The sequence below is a fragment of the Symphodus melops genome (genome assembly GCF_947650265.1).
Source record: "Symphodus melops genome assembly, chromosome: 5".
NCBI lineage: Eukaryota > Metazoa > Chordata > Actinopteri > Labriformes > Labridae > Symphodus > Symphodus melops.
In genome coordinates, this window is record NC_136695.1 from 1,540,764 (window position 1) to 1,555,763 (window position 15,000).

General features: G+C 48.7%; 2 protein-coding genes and 2 long non-coding RNA genes across 4 annotated transcripts in view; 3 read left to right on the forward strand and 1 right to left on the reverse strand.

Annotated features, from left to right (window-relative positions):
- Nucleotides 1-6,103, forward strand: part of LOC306823289 (CREB-regulated transcription coactivator 2-like) — an 18,907-nt gene extending 12,804 nt beyond the window's left edge. The window contains 7 exon segments of the mRNA XM_079342745.1: nucleotides 42-636; nucleotides 902-944; nucleotides 947-1,209; nucleotides 1,302-1,487; nucleotides 4,288-4,359; nucleotides 5,576-5,780; nucleotides 5,863-6,103. Of these exon segments, the coding sequence (XP_079198871.1) occupies nucleotides 42-636; nucleotides 902-944; nucleotides 947-1,209; nucleotides 1,302-1,487; nucleotides 4,288-4,359; nucleotides 5,576-5,780; nucleotides 5,863-6,053 (1,555 nt within the window). The 3' untranslated portion in view covers nucleotides 6,054-6,103.
- Nucleotides 6,104-6,671: 568 nt separating this feature from the next.
- Nucleotides 6,672-9,115, reverse strand: LOC306824085. The gene is made up of 2 exons (XR_013779091.1): nucleotides 8,445-9,115; nucleotides 6,672-8,378 (listed from the first exon to the last, which is right to left on the reverse strand). It is a non-coding gene; the product is annotated as an uncharacterized lncRNA (long non-coding RNA).
- A 24-nt stretch (nucleotides 9,116-9,139) lies between these two features.
- LOC306824086 overlaps nucleotides 9,140-15,000 on the forward strand; it is a 22,506-nt gene continuing 16,645 nt past the window's right edge. Inside the window, exon 1 of the long non-coding RNA XR_013779092.1 lies at nucleotides 9,140-10,743. This is a non-coding gene — a long non-coding RNA (uncharacterized lncRNA). The remainder of the gene's footprint in view (nucleotides 10,744-15,000) is intronic.
- Nucleotides 12,754-15,000, forward strand: part of LOC306823259 (DENN domain-containing protein 4B-like) — a gene marked incomplete at its 3' end in the record, with an annotated part of 17,130 nt that continues 14,883 nt past the window's right edge. Inside the window, exon 1 of the mRNA XM_079342715.1 lies at nucleotides 12,754-12,906. The remainder of the gene's footprint in view (nucleotides 12,907-15,000) is intronic.

Consider the following 15,000-nt stretch of genomic DNA (forward strand, 5'->3'; position numbering starts at 1 on the left):
TGTGTTCAGGGACCCAGCTGATGTGTTCACCTGGGGAGCAGCGTGCTCAGGTGGCGTGGCATTGTTGTTGTGTTTTCTGCTCCCTCCGGTGTTCACACGCAGCCTCTGCAGACGTACAGAGTAACAGTTGTGTGTTTTTCTCCGTCCTCAGGTCTCATGGCGTCCCTACAGAGCACGCTCAGTAACCCCTCCCTGCAGTCATCGCTAAGCAACCCCAACATCCAGTCCTCGCTCAGCAGCCACTCCTTCTCCAACTCTCTGAGCTCTGCCTCCCTGCACTCGTCGCTCAGCAACCCCTCCCTGCAGTCGTCCTTAAGCTCCTCCCCCTCCATGCAGTCCTCGCTCAGCAGCCAATCGCTGCACTCCTCCCTCAGCAACTCGTCCCTGCAGTCGGCGTCCAGCAGCAACCCCAGCTACAGCAGCGGCGTGGGCGTTGGCGTGGGCGTCGGCTCCGGCTCCTGCTCCACATCTTACTCGCCGCTGCTGAGCGGGCAGGGCCAGCCGTCGCTCAGCACGTCGCCGCGGAGACGGGCGCAGCTCTCGCCGCTCATCCTGCCCATGGGAGGGGAGGCTCGGAGGCATCACTCCAAACAGTTCTCCCCCACCATCTCGCCGACGCTGTCCTCCATCACACAGGTAAGCCCCGCCTCCCGCCGCTCTCACAGGGACACCTTCAAGTCGCTCACGGTTTAGAAGAGAGGAAAAGATTCTTGCCTCACTTATCTGGAACAGAGCGTGTCAATCAAACCTGTCGATGCACACAGTAGGACGCCGCAGTGACCCTCCCTGCGCCGTCTCTGATTGGCTATCACGCACTTCATATGCAAGAGGGAGTGTGATGTCACTGTTAGTAACAGAGGCCTTTTGTCCACTGCTAACGTCCGAGCTTTACCTCCGACAGGGCGTCCCTCTGGACACCAGCAAGCTGCCTCTGGACCAGAGGCTTCCCCGTACCCCCTCAGCCAGTCCCACCAGCCTCACCCAGACCTGCAGGGCCCCCCGTCAGGCCAGCAGCCCCCTCAGCTGAGCCAGCACAGCCACCAGCAGCTGCTCCGCCTGCAGCAGCAGCAGCAGCAGCAGCAGCAGCAGCAGCAGCAGCAGCAGCGGCCCAACGCTCAGATGCAGCAGCAGTCACAGGCCATGCAGCAGCTCCACCTGCAGAACCTCCGCAACACACACAACCAGCACATGCAGCAGCACTTTGTCACGGTACGTCACACACACACACACACACACACACACACACACACTTGTTATACTCAAACAGCTGATTGTGTGTGTGTGTGTGTGTGTGTGTGCAGCAGAGGCCGATGGGGCAGCAGGTGAACACAGCACAGCTGATAAAGAACGAGCGGGCGATGGATCAGTGCGTGCAGAGCGTGTCGTCCTCTCAGTGTCACGTCAAGCAGGAGGCGGAGCTTCAGGCGGAGCAGCAGAGAGCCGGCGGCCTCCCTCAGCTCCAACAGATGGCTACAGACCTCTACAACGTGAGTCCCTGCACCCCCCCCCCCCCCCCCGCTTACAACAGAGTCAGACATGACTAACAGCACACAGATCTTTGATTAGTGCTGGCAGGATCAGGACTCTCTCTTCATTTCATCCTGGATGTTTTTGGGGATTAAAAGAAGAAACAAAGTAACTCCGATTCCTGGAACTCAGCTAATCAGGCGCCCAATTAACCTCTGCAGACTGATGGGACCCGCGTAACCATAGCAACAGATCGTGGCAGTAGGAACACAACATAGGAAGTGTCTGATCTCATGGATCGACTTATAAAACCAGCCTTCAGGGGGTTTTTTTCCACACTGTGATTTATTACAGTCGCTGGATCGTCCGTGATGTAAGTCTCAGCTGGGGATCAGAAAGGAAGACTAAACTCTTCCTGAAGTGTCCCGAACTCTAAACCCCGCCCCCCCCCCAAAAAGACCCAAACAATCCCAAAGACCTTTAAAGAAGTCTTCCTGCGTGATGTGGCGTGTTGACTCCTCCTGCGTTGTTGACGGAACAGTAAACCGCCGTTTTCCCTCGAATGCACCTCGATGACCTCATGAGAGAAGACGGTGCGAACGGTGGCGCCGCCGGCCTGCTCAGCGCCGCACGTTTCCCAGCACTTAGAAACACGGAGTGGCGCCTGCACTGTGCATCAAAAGTGAAACAGAAGGCTGAGATTCTTCATCTTAAATCTCCTCAACAGCTTTTTGCCTCTTTGATTTTTGCAAATATTTAATTTAATTTTTATTGAACCAGGAGAGAAAACGTGAACCAACGGAGATTCATGTTCAACCGTCTGGTTAAAGTGCGTCCAAACAGCTCGTTAGCTTGTCGTAAGAAGCTACGCTAACGGTTGACCTTTGACCTGCGTCAACGCCGCAGAAGAACTTCATCCAGCATTGTGACTTAACAGCTCGTCGATACAAAGCGCCGCACTTCTTCTGTTCCTCCACCTTCAAAATAAAAGCACCTCACTTCAGTGTGTACTCCTTCAAAATAAAAGCACCACGATATAAATTCGACAAAAGTGGAAGCTGAAGTCCACAGAGCAGAGAGATGAATATTTGAACGACAGGCGTGCGATCATGTGACGTGAATCCAGCTCTCGCGTGCGCTCACGTGCACAGACCCTCTGCAGGTCTGCAAAGGATCCTGGGAGTCAGAACTTTCTCCCCTGCAGCCTTTCGATCATCTTCAGAGTCTCTCTCAGTTTCTGTTGCATCGTCCTGCAGCGGTTCGGCCTCTCACATAAAGACTCTTCAGTCTGTTTGACCTCCGTGTGCATCGCTGCCTTCAGGCGCTCTGAACCAATCAGCATCGAGCACACGCTCAGTGTTTACAGTGTTTATGCATGTGGTTGTGTTCAGTTCACTCAGACATGACTGACTCCACACGTCTTTCTCTTACTGAGGATGTCATGCAAACTACAGTAAACATTTAACGATCGTTCCTTCCTCTTGATCACACTGTGAACGTGTTTGACCTCCTCTGAGCTCTGAAGGCCGTTTTGGACGCCCCTGGGTTTGCCAGATATGAGAGCAGTTATCAGGTGAACAGGTGTTGCAGCGATGGAAGCGGGCAGTGGAACTGCTTCAGATAGAAGTGATTGTACCCGAGCTAAAAAGCCTCTGCATGTTTCTAATAAGCTCCAGCAGCAGAAAGCTGCTCAAACTAGGATCAATGTTGGAGATGAAACATGGAGAGAGGTTAGAACGCAGAAAGCTTTACAGACCCATGCAGAGCTGGCTAAACACTGAAGCTACAGTGTCCACCACATGCAGAGCTGGCTAAACACTGAAGCTACAGTGTCCACCACATGCAGAGCTGGCTAAACACTGAAGCTACAGTGTCTCTACATGCAGAGCTGGCTAAACACTGAAGCTACAGTGTACACCACATGCAGAGCTGGCTAAACACTGAAGCTACAGTGTCCACCACATGCAGAGCTGGCTAAACACTGAAGCTACAGTGTCCACCACATGCAGAGCTGGCTAAACACTGAAGCTACAGTGTCCACCACATGCAGAGCTGGCTAAACACTGAAGCTACAGTGTCCACCACATGCAGAGCTGGCTAAACACTGAAGCTACAGTGTCCACCACATGCAGAGCTGGCTAAACACTGAAGCTACAGTGTCTCTACATGCAGAGCTGGCTAAACACTGAAGCTACAGTGTCCACCACAGGCTTAAAAGAGTGTGTTCTTGTGATCAGCGTAGCGTGACGTTGTTGAGATGGAGTGAGAGAGAATCAGCACCTGATGCTATATTTGAACGCTGTGCTGAGGAGGCGTCTTTGTGCTCAGGAGGACTCGGATATCTGAGCTCTCATTCAGAATCAAACGGACGGGACTCACCGGGAGGCATCCCTGCTTCTAATGTTTCAACATCAGGGGATTACCCGCAATAAAACACTTTGAAAAGAAACACAGAGATGTGACTGTGTGTGAGCATCATCACACACAGGCGGCCATTCAACAAGTACAGTATGCCTACAAGACACCAAGACACTCTGAGATGTCTTTGTCACTTCTAATTAGGCAGCCTTGACTCAGAAAGCCCACACTGAAGTGTTAAAGTCCTGCAGTACCTGGAGTGTCCACTAGAGGCTGGCTGCAGTACCTGGAGTGTCCACTAGAGGCTGGCTGCAGCAGCACAGGAAGTCACATACACACCCATTCAAACAGCCTGTTTGTACAGCAGACATGAACATGTTTACAGCCTGATAGGTGTGATTAGACTCATGGAGGGGGGGGGGACAAAGATGGAGTCTAAGGGTCTGTGTTGATGTTTTCCAGGATGCCTTGTTCAACTCTCTGCTGGAGGACCCGTACCTGAGTCTGCAGCTCACAGGAAAATCCAACCAACAGGTAACACACACCTTTCTCATCACGTCATTGGACGAAGGGAGGGTGATGTCATCACCTGCTGTGTGGAGAGATCATTTGGTGTTTACACTTCAGCAGGGCGAGGACACGGATATCAGATGGATTCTCCTCAAGGGGGGGGAGAGGGAGGGGGAGGGAGGGGGAGAGAGAGGGAGGAAGGAGGTGAGAGAGGGAGGAGGATAAAGAGGGAGCGAGAGAGAGAGGGAGGAAGGAGGTGAGAGAGGGAGGGGGATAGAGAGGGAGCGAGAAAGAGAGAGGGAGGAAGGAGGTGAGAGGGAGGGGGATAGAGAGGGAGCGAGAAAGAGGGGGAGAGAGAGGGAGGAAGGAGGTGAGAGAGGGAGGGGGATAGAGAGGGAGCGAGAGAGAGAGGGAGGAAGGAGGTGAGAGAGGGAGGGGGATAGAGAGGGAGCGAGAAAGAGAGAGGGAGGGGGATAGAGAGGGAGCGAGAAAGAGGGGGAGAGAGAGGGAGGAAGGAGGTGAGAGAGGGAGGGGGATAGAGAGGGAGCGAGAAAGAGAGAGAGAGGGAGGAAGGAGGTGAGAGAGGGAGGGGGATAGAGAGGGAGCGAGAAAGAGGGGGAGAGAGAGGGAGGAAGGAGGTGAGAGAGAGAGGAGGATAAAGAGGGAGCGAGAGAGAGAGGGAGGAAGGAGGTGAGAGAGGGAGGGGGATAGAGAGGGAGCGAGAAAGAGGGGGAGAGAGAGGGAGGAAGGAGGTGAGAGAGAGAGGAGGATAAAGAGGGAGCGAGAGAGAGAGGGAGGAAGGAGGTGAGAGAGGGAGGGGGATAGAGAGGGAGCGAGAAAGAGAGAGGGAGGGGGATAGAGAGGGAGCGAGAAAGAGGGGGAGAGAGAGGGAGGAAGGAGGTGAGAGAGAGAGGGAGGGGGAGAGAGAGGGAGGGGGAGATGGAGGGGGAGAGAGAGGGAGGGAGATGGAGGGGGAGAGAGAGGGAGGAAGGAGGTGAGAGAGAGAGGGGGGAGCTAGTAAGCATCAGTGTCTTTAGTTTATTTGGAGGATTATTTTTCTTCGATCTGTCTGCTGGATTTGTTCCTCAAAATCCAAAACAAACTAAAAGTTTTCCCTGACGCTAACAGAGGAGAAGAAAACCACCCTGACACACACACACACACACACACACACACACACACACACACACACACACACACACACACACACACACACTGAGTGCTGCTTCTTGTGCTCCAGTTCTCTGCAGATCACCAGGCTGACTGTCTGTCTCTGAATCACGGCGGTCTGGGCTGCAGCGTCCCCGACAAGAACCAGTACCCCCCCAACACGCACAGCTCCATGGAGCTGCAGGAGCCCGGGGACCAGCAGCTCCTCAACAACCAGAACCAGAACTACGGCGGCGGGGACGGACGACACAACGTGCCCAACATCATCCTCACAGGTCAGCGCCGCTCTGTGATCGCCACAGGAAGTGGCCATGTAGCGCTGAAGCTAACTGCCAGGTTTTCATCCTCTCCCTGCAGGGGACTCTCCTCCGGGTTTGTCTAAAGAGATCGCCAGCGCTCTGTCTCACGTCCCCGGCTTCGAGATGGACCCCTTCTCCCTGGACGACCCGCTCAGGATGGACCCTCTGGCTCTGGACATGCTGGACGGCGACCTGATGCTCGCCGACCCGGCTGTCGAGGATTCCTTCAGATCCGACCGGCTGAAGTGACGCCGACGCCCCGGCTCTGCTCCGCGAGCTCGCTGGGAATCGGCGATAAAGGTGACCGCCCAGTCAGAGGTGGTTTTGACCGGGTGACACACCACTCCCCCTTAAAAAAAAGAATTAAAAAAAAAAAAAAAAAAGGCGGTGTGCAGAGCGAGCTGTGGAGGAGAGTCTTTCTGTTGGCGGTAAACGATCCGGAGATCCGTCAAAGGCACTTAAGTGAAAATCGCTCTCGCGAAGCTTGAAGTCAAGAAGACGCTTCTCTTTTTCGGCATTAGCTTGTTCCAGTCTCGTCTGCATGTTAATGAAAAATGCACTCGCGTAAACGCAAACACGCAGGAGTAGAGCGCTCGCGTGACGTCGGCTTTGTGTTTCAAAAAAAAAACAAAAAAAAAACAACATTTGGCAGGTGGTGAAAAAGAAAAAGCTGCGTGGTGCAGGAAAGAGCGCAGACGCCCCGAACAACCAGCAGGCGGAGGCCGCTCACGCCTCTGCTCTCCACGCCACTTTGACAGGAACTTAGCCATGATGCAAAGGTCTATATATTTTTAAACAGAGCTTTCCTTCTCTTAAAGTCACTGATGTCAGTTTGTCCGAGATGTTCTGTCCAGAGCAGTTTGAATGTTTTTGAATGAAGCCCCCGCCATGCTGCTTCTCATGAGCGCCAGCCAATCACAACACAGATACTGTGAGCAGGTCTGCAGCTGTCGGCCTTCACATTACCTGTGATCACAAAGCACACCGAGCTTTTCATTGGACAGTCTGCAGAGACTCTGCTCACCTTTAAGGTCTGAAGTTTGATCCTGTCATGACAGCAGCGACCTCTAGAGGCCGCTGCTGTCATGAACCTGGGTCAGTAAAAGATGCATTGAGCTTTCTTTTTGGGAGGTGCAAGAATCACCTGAGTGAGGAACAGGTGTGTCATGTGATCACAGGTAATCAGCTGCAACGAGCCGCAGTCTGAGGCCTGAAACACGCCGCGGCGTCCAGTAAGAACAAAAAGAAGCTTTTCAAAAAGTCCCAAAGATGCAAAAACAAACGTGTGTGCAGCGCCGTGTTTCAGCCTCGTGTGCCTGCTGCTGCTCTGTGTGTGTGTGAGTGTGTGTGTGTGTGTGTGTGTGTTGCAGTTTTAGCCTCGCCCACTTTCACGCCGGCGCCGACAGAAAGAAAGGCGTCCTCGTAGTGCTCTGTGTGCGACGCCTGTCCATGAGGAAGAGTCTCCAAACTTAACATCAAAGAGATTTAGCGTGAAGTCTGGCGAGCGGGCTGCGTCCCGGTACGAGTCGTGTACCAGCCGCCACCTCACGCCACGCACACACCTTCTCCCCTCATGACGTCATAACGGCGCTCGACTGTAAATAAAGCGTGTGGGGCGGCTCTTTGACTAAGACGAGTGACCTCGAAGACAGACGGCGAACAATGAAAACGATCGTCTGAACGTTTGTCTGAGAGCAGAAAAGCAGTTTTTTTTGTGGCAGATGTCCCTTTAAGCCCAGTCACTGTGATTGACAGCCATAAGCCCCGCCCTCCCTACCTGCACTTGCTGCGTCTATTTTTAAGCCCCGCCCATGGGCGGAGCATAGCGACATATTTTTAAGTAACAAAAAAAAATCTTCTTATTGAGATTATTCTGATGATGGAGTTTAATTTTCTAATCCAAAGTGGTCTCAGCCTGTCTGTAAATAATGTCTCAGATTATATCTTAAAGTATATATATTTAAAATAAGAAAAAAAAACAGCAGCCTGTAAATGTCTGAGCAGCTTTGAAACCTGAAAGCAGCTGCATGTGTCAAGTGTCAACAATCACTAATCACACGTCCGGGTTTTAGAGTTTCTTTTAAGGAAGAATGTGCCACTTTCTGATCCAGTAGGTGTCGCCCTCGAGCTCCAGTAACCAAAACAAACTGCTGTTAGGCCACGCCTCCTCCATAGACACGCCTCCTCTCGAGTTCACACAAAGACGTCAAGTGGACAAACTCGTCCTCGTCTCCAGCTGCGTCGTTGTGTTAGCATGCTAATGTTAGCGCTCTTCAGTTAGCTGTTAGATTCAATCACCTGTGTCCTGCGTTGTAGTGTTAGCATGCTAATGTTAGCGCTCTTCAGTTAGCTGGTAGATTCAATCACCTGTGTCCTGCGTTGTAGTGTTAGCATGCTAATGTTAGCGCTCTTCAGTTAGCTGGGAGATTCAATCACCTGTGTCCTGCGTTGTAGTGTTAGCATGCTAATGTTAGCGCTCTTCAGTTAGCTGGGAGATTCAATCACCTGTGTCCTGCGTTGTAGTGTTAGCATGCTAATGTTAGCGCTCTTCAGTTAGCTGGGAGATTCAATCACCTGTGTCCTGTGTTGTAGTGTTAGCATGCTAATGTTAGCACTCTTTAGTTAGCTTGATTCAATCACCTGTGTCCTGCGTTGTAGTGTTAGCATGCTAATGTTAGCGCTCTTTAGTTAGCTGGTAGATTCAATCACCTGTGTCCTGCGACACACTGGAGTAATGAGATGTTGATGAGGAACATGTCGCACATTCTTCTTTAAAGTTTAGTTTAAATCATCGAGCGATCAAAAGTCCGGATCGGATTCGTACGAAGTCAGTTGATTTTTTTTTTTTGAGTTCAGTAGTTTGAAAGATGAAGCTGTCCCTTTCATTTGACCTCATTTAACAAAGTTACTAAATACACATATAGTATGTTGGAGAGTTTAGGACGGGCTCTCACGTTTGGCTCCGCCCCCTGCAGGTCAGTCTGGGACGCTGCTGTAGATCTCGATCAGATGTTTCCTCTCCAGCTGATCACTCGTTGATGTTTCTCTGCAGCACTGTCGGACTGATTGTTTGCACAGAGGAGGAGGCTAATCAGGACGGCGGGTTTTTCTTAGTTTGGACTCATTTTTGGTTTGTAGTCGGCGCTGGCAGCCGGCGAGCTCAGAGAGATTATAGATATTAGAGGATGGATTTGAAACATATTTTGGTGATGAAACGGAGGACGGGGAAGTCGCTGTGTGCAGCCATGTTGGATGAAAGTGTTACTGTGGTGAAGTTACAGAGCGGTCAGAGTCTGATCACGATCGTGTTACCCTGCCAGCGTGTCTCCCTTAACTTGAAAACTAAATGTTTTCAAACTTACTTTGACGTCCCTGAAATCTTCACGTTGAGTCGATAAATGGAACAATGACCCTGAGTAAAGTCAGGCGTTCCCTCCCATTCGGACATTTCAAAGAAGAATTTTTCTTTCATTAATTTGGATGTTTAGATTGAATTGCAAAAGATCAAAGAAGGGAAACATAAATAAATCAGGTCGGTACGGAAGCCCTGAGCGGACACACTTCCCCGTTGTTAGGAGGACCTTAACGATCTCGTTATCTGAGTTAATTTCTGGATTTCATCTGGTAAAAAACGAGTTTAATAAAATGTGTTGTTGATGTCCACTTTAGGCTTCCGTAGGTCAAAACTTTATAATACAATATTTTTTAAGTAAAGGAGCAGCATGCAACTCTGCCCCCTAGTGATTAAAATTAGTACTGCAGTCTAAACTTTAATCCTCACAGAGAGTTGGCTCCACCCCTCCTCTCACACAGCTCTGCATGTAGTGGACGCTGTAGCTTCAGTGTTTAGCCAGCTCTGCATGTGGTGGACACTGTAGCTTCAGTGTTTAGCCAGCTCTGCATGTGGTGGACACTGTAACTTCAGTGTTTAGCCAGCTCTGCATGTGGTGGACACTGTAGCTTCAGTGTTTAGCCAGCTCTGCATGTGGTGGACACTGTAGCTTCAGTGTTTAGCCAGCTCTGCATGGGTCTGTAAAGCTTTCTGCGTTCTAACCTCTCTCCATGTTTCATCTCCAACATTGATCCTAGTTTGAGCAGCTTTCTGCTGCTGGAGCTTATTAGAAACATGCAGAGGCTTTTTAGCTCGGGTACAATCACTTCTATCTGAAGCAGTTCCACTGCCCGCTTCCATCGCTGCAACACCTGTTCACCTGATAACTGCTCTCATATCTGACATGTCTCCTTAATGTCTGATGATATAAGATCACAGATTGCTAAAAAAAATCCTAAACCCTGGGAAAACCTGTTACTGATAGTGTGACTTGATTCTGTCGACACTTTCCTCCTTTACAGAAACTTTCAGTTTGATAAAAACAAGAATGACTCGGCATATTTATCTTTGCTTCACTTTGTCGATTTTCCGTGAGTCTCTGCGGCGTTTTGCTCTGAATGGCGTCTGAGTTCATGTTTTATTTTGACGGATGACGATACGTTCTCTCAGTGGAGATAGAAGCAGAGAGACGACTCTGAGTGATTCAGATTGAACATTTAAACGTGTGGAAATCGTTTGTGGGGACGGAGGAATCTGGACTTTCTGTTGTTACAACGCTTTTTATTTGTTTTATTATAAGCTGACTTTCATTTTTAAAGCACCACTGTTTTATTTTCACATCCCTCATGCGTCAATCAGGACGAAGAGCCTGCGTTTAAAAAAAAAACACACATCACGTTTTGACCTTTCTTTTTGTCTGTTTCTGACACTGATGTCATCCTGTGTGTGTGTGTGTGTGTGTGTGTGTGTGTGTGTGTGTGTGTGTGTGTGTGTGTGTGTGTGTGTGTGTGTGTGTGTGTGTGTGTGTGTGTGTGTGTGTGTGTGTGTGTGTGTGTGTGTGTGTGTGTGTGTGTGTGTGTGTGTGTGTGTGTGTGTTAAAGACATGCAGTTAAAGACTCTGCCAGTAGGGGGAGCTGTTGACCAGCGAGGTAGAGAGTGTGTGTGTGTGTGTGTGTGTTTGTGTGTGTGCGTGCGCAGACTAGGGATCAGTTAAAGGCCATATTTCATATTTTTTCATATTTTGTATCGTTGTATGATATTAATTTGCTCTCATATTATTATTAATGTTATTTGTTAGTTTTCATGTTTTAGGCTCCGGAGGATTTAAAAAAAAAAGAAAAGAAAAAAAAGAGCGATGGTTCTGCTTCTTTTTGCTTTTTATTTGAATAATAAATTGACCTTCTTCAGATTTGTATTTGTAAACCTTGTAATAAATAACCAGGGAATGTTAATGAGTGTGTTCATGTACATATGATGATGATGATGATGATGAAGATGAAGATGTTTTCAAACCAGAGGTGCTTCTGAAGCTAACAGGAGACATTTTTAAAAGAGACCGTACCGTCACGTTATTTTCCAGAAAATAAACAAATGAAACCTGGAGCTGCTGCCGTCTCTTTGTCTCTTTGTCTCTTTGTCTCTGTGTTCACACTCACTCACCACAAACACAACAATGAAGCCGTGCTGTCCACACGTTTGTTCTTTTACATCGTTTATATTTTGTTCCATTTTTTAAAAAGTAAATCTTTGTAGGTCAGAATCAAAAAGAAGCATCAAATACTTTGATTTTGTTCTTTGTTGTTTTTATTAGTTTTTCTCAGAATGAAGTCTTTAATGTTATTTTTTTGTAAAGGCTTTCTGCTTTTAGTTCAGGTTATTAAAGGGTTAAACAACAGTCTGATTGTTTGCAAAAAAAAATCTGCAAAAGTTCATTTTTATAGTTCATAAAACTGGAAAATAATCAAAGCTGCTAAAAAAAGAATAAAACATTTTCTATTTGATGAAAATCTTTCAGCCATCGCAAACAAGAAAAACAACAAAATATGTATCTGTGGAGGCCTCGCGACCAAACACACACACACACACACACACACACGGTGTGTTGTATGAAGATAATGTGGAGGGTCTCAGCAGCTCCTCACCAAACCTCTGTCAGGTGTCTTTAAGAACCTGATGGAAGAGAACACTTTACCTGGACTGATTATATCAGAGATGGACCCGTTTCCATGGGCTCCATTAAAACGAGTTTGTCCTCTGAGAGAAGTCCAAACTTGACTTCCTGTCTCACCTGCTCTCCCTTTAATTATTGTTTCTATTATCACGAAGAGCTTCTGTGAGGAAACGTCCACAAACAGAGATCATTCATTCAGACGCTTCGCTTTCTTTCTTGACAGCTGCGGCTGCGTCAAATGTGACATGATCACACCGGAAGTGCTGGCGCTGCGCCTTCAAAATTGAAGGCTGTCAAAATAACCCAATTATTTTAATGATGATGATGAAAGGATCTGTTTTTTTATTTGTATGAAAAATTAAGATACTTTTAAAAGAGTTTAAAGGAAATATGTGCGACTCTTTGATGCAGTAAGTGTTGCCCTTGAGCAACAGCATGAAACCAAAACAACCTGCTGGTAGGCCACGCCCCCTCCGTACTGAAGCTCCACTCGCACTTACAAGTAGTAGACATAACTGAGATGTCAGATTCTTTCTTGGCATAACAACTGTTTTTCTAAAGCGCACAATAAAAACCTTCCCATTAAAGGCAGGGTTGGAAATGTGTAAAATAATTTTGGAAAGCAGCATTCACTCAGGGCTCCATCATTCGGCTGTAAATAAACTCAACTCATCGGTGACGAGCTTTGAGAGGTAGAAAACGAGCAGGGGGGCTGAGAATATTTTATCAGATTGATACCTCGTGGCAGACATTGGTTAAAGGTGACAGATTTTCTTTGGTCCTTTTACAGAGAACTTGAGTTATTATTTTCGATCAGGACCTAAAGACAATTTGATCCAAAATCTTCAAAGTGGAGAAAATTGCTTAACCCTGCCTTTATTTCTCATGTCTGGCTACAAACCAGGTACAAACTTGCGTCTCTCCTGAGATGTTGTTTTATTTTGAAGGGTACTCCCGGAAGCAGTGGGAGTTGTAGTTTTTGTCTTGATGTGCTGCCGCGGCTCCACCGAGCGACAGCAAACATGGACGTCACATGTGAGAGAATGACCTAAACATGATCCTTCCAGCTCTCTGTGGGAGAAACCAGCAGCGACAACAAGGTGAGAGCAGAACACTGAACACGTTTACCGAGTTTATCATCTAAAACACCGACACGGAGTCCGGAACGGCGGGAAAACAGCCTCCCGCTTAGCCGGCTAACGCTGCGAGCTAACAGACGTTAAAAGACGTTTAACGGGAACCCCTGTGCGCCCATTATCGGACACGCCTCCCAAACAGAGCGCTTCTCCGTTTTCTGTCGGGATGTGTCCCCGTCTCAAAGCAGCGTTCACTCCTATAGTAACTGAGTATTTTAAGTGTGTTTAAATATGGTTATTAATGGCGTTATCTCACTGTGCTCGCGCTTTAAAGTGAACGTGAAATAAATGTCTTCTTCCTTGGTTGTTGGTGTAACGGGGACAGGTTGTTCCGGGTGTTGTATTGAAGCAGCTGTTAGTCGTTATAAAAAACAAACAAACAGAAAACACGAAGGACCGGGAGGGTCTGCGTCCGATAATGGAACCACCATCCCTTCAGACTGACTGGGGGTTTAAACTGCGCTGCAGCTGCAGGCGACCATCGTCTGTCTGTCACACGGTGAAGGGACGCAGAGACACGGACCGGTTCACGGGTTCATTACCGGATATCCGGGAGCGGAGGGATTGTATTTTAATTATTTTGAAGATATAGATATATAAAGAGGGAGTGTAGCTTTGTCCGATAATGGAAACACACAAGTGAAAGGGGGTTTAAGTCTTAAATGTGAAGCAGCAGCTGCTCGGGCCTCCGTGTGCGCGCGCGCCGCTTTTAATGCAGGTTAACAGGAGGCTCTGTCTGTCCATAATTGCTGGTGCTCTCACTTTATTGATCATTGATCATGTATCTGTACACGCTGTGAGCTCGTTGTTGCCTCTATGAATTCTGGGATGTCAGTGTCTTCCTCTTCTTGAATAGCTGCAGCTTACCTGTCCTCAGGTCAGTCACATGACCGCGCAGGCAGAGACAGGTGTGATGGAGAGGTCCAGGCTGGTACCTAACGGGTTCGTTTGCGTGGGTCATGATGACATCACACACACACACACACACACACAGATGTGTGCGTGTTTGAATGTGTGAGGAAGGAGCTGCAGATGTTTCATGTTTCACCTGCATAAACGGCGTGCACGAGTCCGCCTGCGACTTCCGGTGTTTAAAAACAAGACGTGAGCGGGTCCTGGGCTCCGAGGACTTCTAGTTTTGTTGCCATGGTAACAGATACAGGTATTACTGATCCTTGTTTCTCTGCTGTTCAGACGATGTTTGGTGATGCGTTCAAGTGTCATGTTTACACAGACGAGGTGTGTGTGTGTGTGTGTGTGTTTATATGTGTGTGTGCGTGTGTGCGTGCGTACGTGTGTGTGTGTCAGATACCTGAGATAAGGGACGTGTGGTCTCTTGTAAAGAATTTGTCGCTGCACAGTGAGCCTGTGATACTCGAGGATACTTCAGGCTCCTGCAGGAAATCAGAGCTCTGAGGCAGACAGAGAAAGTGTTTGAACTTGACCCCCTTCAGAAAGTGGTTTAGTCCAGACTGACCCCCTTCAGAAAGTGGTTTAGTCCAGACTGACCCCCTCCAGAAAGTGGTTTAGTCCAGACTGACCCCCTTCAGAAAGTGGTTCAGTCCAGACTGACCCCCTTCAGAAAGTGGTTCAGTCCAGACTGACCCCCTTCAGAAAGGGGTTCAGTCCAGACTGACCCCCTTCAGAAAGTGGTTTAGTCCAGACTGACCCCCTTCAGAAAGTGGTTCAGTCCAGACTGACCCCCTTCAGAAAGGGGTTCAGTCCAGAAGACTCCATCAGGATGAACGGTCCAAACTAAAGAGCTGATGAGTGCAGAAGCGGCCGTGCTCGCGGCGTGGCGTTTTGACTTTTATATGAATGTAATAAAGTTCAGGCGTCACGCCGTCCGTCCCGGTTTGAGTCCATAACTAAACTAGTGTCCAGTCATGTCTTTTTTCTAATGACCAATCACTGCCCTGTGATCAACGGCTCTGCCCCTGAACCCACCACCGAGTCCTGAAGAAGAACCGGCTTAGATTCAAAGGTCCGACTACAGGATCAGGATCAGGCCAGGGTCTCGGGGTGTGCAGCGTGTCCCAGCATGCACTGGGACAGACA